The sequence below is a fragment of the Octodon degus genome, unplaced genomic scaffold (genome assembly GCF_000260255.1).
Source record: "Octodon degus isolate 3935 unplaced genomic scaffold, OctDeg1.0 scaffold00011, whole genome shotgun sequence".
NCBI classification, from domain to species: domain Eukaryota; kingdom Metazoa; phylum Chordata; class Mammalia; order Rodentia; family Octodontidae; genus Octodon; species Octodon degus.
Genome location: NW_004524587.1, coordinates 27,918,579 through 27,924,854, shown reverse-complemented (window position 1 = coordinate 27,924,854; position 6,276 = coordinate 27,918,579). Strand labels below are relative to the sequence as shown.

The 6,276-nt window shown below is 40.5% G+C and overlaps 1 protein-coding gene across 4 annotated transcripts in view; it reads right to left on the bottom strand.

Moving 5' to 3' along the window:
* Positions 1-5,567, bottom strand: part of Ces5a (carboxylesterase 5A) — a 118,824-nt gene extending 113,257 nt beyond the window's left edge. For 3 of the 4 annotated variants that reach the window (XM_023709304.1, XM_023709305.1, XM_023709306.1), the window contains exons 1-3: positions 5,409-5,567; positions 4,292-4,496; positions 1,727-1,865 (exon numbers count right to left, since the gene is read on the bottom strand). In XM_023709304.1, coding sequence (XP_023565072.1) covers positions 1,727-1,865; positions 4,292-4,496; positions 5,409-5,481 — 417 coding nt within the window. In that variant the 5' untranslated portion in view covers positions 5,482-5,567. The remainder of the gene's footprint in view (positions 1-1,726; positions 1,866-4,291; positions 4,497-5,408) is intronic. The other variant, XM_023709307.1, reaches the window with a different exon arrangement.
* Between the last annotated feature and the right edge of the window lie 709 nt (positions 5,568-6,276).

Below are 6,276 nucleotides of genomic sequence, written 5' to 3'. Positions count from 1 at the left end.
GGCTTTTTTATGTGTTTGGCACAGGGTCTCACTATGCACATTGGATTCATAGTGATCTTTCTGTCTTAAGGCCCCCCAGCACCGGGATTACAAGTGTGTACCACCATGACCAGTCTCATGGTTCAGCGTACATGGCAGTGGAGCCAGAGGGGCCTATGGTGCTGAAGATCGAACCCTGGTCCCTATCCTTGACTAAGCAGGTACCTAGTCCATATGCTATCTCACCAGCCCTAATTCTTAATTTTTTTGACCAATTCTATATATATGGCAATCTGATTTAAATTTCACTTTAAATAAATAAGGCAACTCTGATATTCCACTTTACTTCAGTCAGAATGACTATCATCAAGAACACACACAAAAAAAAAAAATACTGGCAGGAATACAGGGGAAAAGAAATCCCTCTACATTGTTGGTGGAGATACAAAGTAGTAAAACAATTCTAGAAATCAATATGGGAAGTCCTTAAAAAATCAAAGTAGAAATACCATTTGACTTACATATATCCCTCCTGGTTATATTCTTAAAAGGAGAAAAGCTATCATACTATAGTGATACATGCATGTTCATGTTTACAGTAGTGTAATTCACAATAGCTATTCTCTGGAAACAGCTTAGATACCCATCAATGGAGAAATGGATAAACAATACCTGGCGTATATACACAATAGGATGTTATTAGTTAAATATCTTGTTACCTCTTATATGATAGACCTGGAATATAAAATAATTAAATGAGATAGCTTAAGAAACTAGAAAGTAGACTCTTGAAGATGGGGAAAGTGATGGAGGGATGGAAGGGCAAAAGAAAGTAAAGAGATTGAAAGTGAGGAAGACACATTATATGCACACACCAATTCCCCAAAACAAATATCATTACTGTGTATTACAAATATGTACTATTAAGTAATAATGACAACAATAATAAGTATAGTCTATACTCTTATGTTCATATTAGAGAATACAGCCCTTGTGGTAGGAAAGCATGGAGGAAAAAAAGAACTGGACAAAGCACTGGCTTTGGCACCAGATTCCAGTAACTACAATTTGTGCAACATGGATCAAGTCCCTTGCATACCTTAGAGATCTTTATCTGTGGAATGGGTCTGGCCATACTTATACACTAGGATACTGTGGGAGTTAAATGATGTAACTGCCAATACTTAACACATAGTAAGCATTCAGTAGATGGTCTTGTTATGATACGACAAAACACAAGAGACAGAGGATGCTGGGAAGGTGTGGCTAAAACATAATTCATAGAACCAGTCTTTCCCTCACTCACTTCTGCAGGGATCTTTTCCATCATTAGATGAAATATTTAACATTATTATCTGTTTCAATTATAAACAGCAAAGTTGGAGGACAGAATCATTCTCTTGAAAAAGAATTCTCAAATTAAAGAAAAGAAGAAATCAGGGTCCTGTTAAGTCATATCCTTCCTGAAAGTTTCCAGACCATTCAGTCTTTACCAGATGGAAAGACAAAATTAAATAAACAGTAAATGTCAAGTCTCTGACAATAAACAGTCAATCAGAAATAATAAAAAAGTGAATCACCCATTATCATGATTTTTCTAGAAAGAAATTACTCATGCATTTACATTTCTCCTTTATCCAATAGAGGGAAGGTCTGATTCCAGATACCCAAGCCCCTTCCTGTCTGATTCCAGATCCCAAGCCAATGACATGCTAGCTGGAGCCCCAAAGGCAGCAGGCAGCCTTACAGGGAGACTGGAGTCTGCACTGGCATGCGCTGGTGCATAGATGTTAAGGTACAGGCAGTCTTCTGACACCTCAAGTTTGGGGTAATGCACCTTGAGAATGCGTTGATTTAATAACATCCACTCCAAGTTCTGGAAACATCTAGAAGAAAGGGATTGAAAAAGATTATAGAAGTGTAATCAGCTAATCTTCCTAGCAGGGCCCCTTAATTGAGATAGCATAGTGGACTGGCCACCTTTTCTGAGCAGGAGACAGATATGGTCTGCTCATATCCAAGCCTCACAGTTTTCAAAACTACCACACTCACAAATAAACCATTGTTCTCTTTGATCTTGTTCCCAGATAAAAAAGAATGTTGTGAAGAGAACTGCATCATTAATCCCACCACACTCCCATGCCTACACCCACCACTATAATATGGACACATATAAGGACTCAAGCTGGCTCAACAATTCTCCAAATTATTGGGCAGGACACTGAGTGGACTACCAAAAATTTTATTCTTGCAGTTACCTCTTATGTCCCCAAAGAAGTAAAAGGATATTTCCAGTCCTCCTTATCAGGAACCTACTGATGTACACTTGCAGAGACATTCCTACATTCAGGTGCTGTTTCACATCCCTTCACCTAAACTGCTCTTTTCCATATCTTCTATCTCACATTCCTCCTTCTCCTTTGGATTAAATCCAGGTGCTACTCCTTCTAAGAAGTCTTCTAAGATGTCTCCCATTACACCATAGCTCATATTTGGACAGAACTATACAATATGTGATTTTTCCCAGGCTTGTATGTGAGCAATATCATCTTACTCAATTTAACTGTGAGTAGCTAAAAGCCTAGGTTTCTGTATTAATCACTGCTACACTGCATAACTCTTAGCCAGGAGCTTGACGTACAGTGAGATTGAGACTGTGTACATAGATTTTTCTACCATACCAAGTCTTCAGTTAGTATTTCTTACTAGAATAATGAGAAACCATAGCTGCCATCTACCTCTTCTTGAACATTGTCTATCACACATTCAGGCCTCACTTCTCTCAGCAAAGTCATCTCTAATCTTTCCTCAAAGCTGGGCAGCTGCTAGGGGAGGTTCTCTGTGCTCCCTCACCCTTCTCTGACCTACTATAGTTTCCTTGCCACCTTCCATTTTAACTGTCAGTTACTATTTTTATCTCACCACCACCAGTCTACATGCTCCCTTAGGGAAGCAATGACTATAGTCTCAAATTATGATTTTTCACCTCTACAATGGTGTAAAAGCAATATGCATTAGATAGAAACCACATTTACAATTTTGAGTTTTAATCTTTTCCCAGATAACTGTATGCAGTCTGATACTGTTAAACTCAGCAGCAGAAATGAGCCATGGCTCCCAATCAGCCACATAATGGGAAATAACTAATGCTCTACAAATTATTGTGTGGCTAAGCTGTAATGATCAGTACATTAGCTATAGTAAGTTAATTTTCAACTTATCAAGGACCTACTAGGATATAACCTTATAATAAGCCAGAAAACATTTGTAATCCACTCATTCCCCAGAGCAACAGATAGCAAAATTATTGAGTTGGTTCTCAATGATTATTAATTAAGTGAATGAATGAGTAAAGCAGCAGATAAGTTTTGTCTTGATGTTGCCAGTCCCTAGACCACATGACATCATCACGGAGCATCCTGGTATTAACTATACCTTTGCTCCAGGACTCCAAAGCCAGAAACCAGTGTATCCCAACCTAAGGACTTCACAAAACCTTCTTATGTGAATGGATTTTAAAATATGGCTTCCCATTGAAGAAGCCTTCTCTCATTTCTCCATAATTATCCTGATGACTTACTATACACTCATGCTTGGAAATCTTCAATGATTGGGAAATCCTCACTTCTCACGTCCCCTTTGTGACACAGATTGTCATTCCACAGGTACCTATGGCATTTCCATTGTGAGCCAAAAATTGTATTGGGCAGTTTTGACCATGGAAGCTAAGAGTCCTTTAGTATGGTTCTTCACTAAAGCTCTAGCCCAGCATGATTGTAGAGGCTTGTCATAAGTGAGAGGTCACACAGAGCACTAGGATAGTCCCTTTTAACCGAAAGACTCAAGAAACAATTCATATCACTACCTAAATATGGTTGGTGTTCAAAGATCCCAGAGAGCTTTCAGATTATACATATTCCTGGGCACACAGTGAGACTGAGTTACCAGCTCAGGAAACTCTGATTCAGAAAGGTCAGAAGGGAGACCAAAAGAACACACCGTTAAGAATGCCTCCAGCAATTCTAGTGATCAGCCAGTATGGGAGCCCCAGGACACTGAAGTAGTTTCCTAGATCCATGACACCTCTTTGTCTTTAATGTCCATTCTTTTTTTTTTTTTTTTTTTTTTTTTTTGGTGGAACCGGGGATTGAATTCAGGCCCTTGCGCTTGCCAGGGAAGTGCTTATTCCACTGAGCCATCTCCCCAGCCCCAATGTCCATTCTTATGCAAGACCTTTGTTCTCATTCAGTGATGTTCTTTAGCCCAAACACCCAGAGTCACAGGCCACCCATGAAACCGAGCCTGGACTTACAACTTAGGGTAGGCAGTGGCCTCTCGCAAGTCATTCCAGGGCATTGCTGGCTCTGGGTTTGCAAATCTCAGGTGTCCCAGAGGGGGCATGGCAAAGGGGAGTCCAAGGAACACATTCACAGGTGTGGAACTTCCCAGAACTGAGACTTGCTTGCCCCGGACCCATCCCAGCCTGGTGTTCCTCTGTGGCACTTCATTCACAGCTTCTGAGGAAACATATGTGAGGAATGAGGATCTGGCTGCAAAGAGGCAGGGAGTTGATCCAACAAGATCTCATGATGGTGCTGTTCTTTCTCCAGCCTCAGGCCACATAACAGTAGGATCTGTTCTCCATGAATCCATGTCCTCCACTTCCTTCAAAATTACCTTAGAAGTTGGCATCACCAGAGCACAGACAGTTGATGCTAGGAGCCCACCACCACCTGGAAATACAGAGATGTCTCCCATTTGCTGCACTAATGCTTTCCCTGTCTGTGACACTGACACAAGTCGGAACTTCACCAAATTGTCTGCCCTCAACATTCTACAGTTCTGCCACTTCCCAACCTGCCAGAAACTGTTGGTATGTTTGGGGACCACCTGTATAGTTACAATTAAATGAAAAACTTTTAAGTTTTAACCTGAAGGAATCCTAAGCAATAGCATCTATAAATTTGTGGTTTCTATGAGTTATGTAGACACACAGGAAAAGTAATATGCTTTAATAAAAGTATAAAAATATTCATGCAAATGTCACCTGAAATCAGCTCATTCATTTTCAGTGGTTTGAAGATAGCACCAGGGGGCGATTGGGTATGCTGACATCTCAATTTCCACATAAAACACGAATCCTTGAAAAAAAAATTGCCAGCAGTATATCTAGCAGGACCCAGATGTCCTGGCACCACCTGTTCTGATGCTATTTCACTAGTGAAAGTCCTGTTTCTATAGCCAACACTGCAGAAACTCAGGCTCTGTTCCTTAGCTTCCCCAGTACCCAGGGTGGGCTTCTCCTTGCAAGCAATAACCCAAGATCTTCCCACAACCAAGAAGGAGGCTCTGGCCCAGGGGTCTCAGTGACACTGGACATTTCCACCACTGGAAAATCCTCCCCAGTGCTCTCCCACTGGACATCTCACCCATGGTGACAGCTACAAGGATCCAAATGGCCCAAATTAGGGCTCGGCCAGGGTACACCCATTCCACACTCATCTAGCAGGTCCTCCTGAATTTTCTAGATAGCCACAGCTGCTGCTGCCCTCAAAGAGCTTCAGCCAAAGAGAAAAGAAATGGCTTTCTGCTGGTAGACAAATGCTGAGGAGACAGACACAGACACAGAAGTAGTCAAGAATAGCAACAGACCCGTATTTTCACAGGAACTGGCCAAGCGAGACATTTCTGTTCTGATTTACATAAGAAGCCACTAATGATTAACCTGTGCATGAGGAACAGACATTTGGTAGGATTTGGATTCATAAGATAGCAAAAGTCAAAAAAATATTCAGGATCAGGTTAGACAGGGATCTCAGACAAGAGCTAGGAAGCAAATCAACAGTGCATGAAAACAGCTGGAAGAGACAATAAGGAGTGGTGCAGACTGTGGAAAACCAGGTAACATATGGCTTCTCTAAGATACTCCACTAAGTACTTAGGTTTTGTCACAGTACATAGATTAAATTACAAGTTTATCATATCTCTTGGTGTGCAAATATAGCTTTAGTCTTTTTTTCCATAAATTTATTGAGAAACAAATAGCAATGAGACAGTTTCAAACCAAACTGGTAGGACAGTTTCAATAATTAACATATTGTGTACATTCTTCCTAGTGGTTAACTGCTGTACAAAATGCAGACATGATATCCTAGTTACAAACACCTTAGAACAAATCCCTCTATTCATTAAGAGAATGTAACTGTATATTGATCCTAGCCATTTGAATACACAGATACAAAATGGACATTCATCTGCATCCCCTTTTTGTTGTTAAGTTCTGTTATTTGAATATTA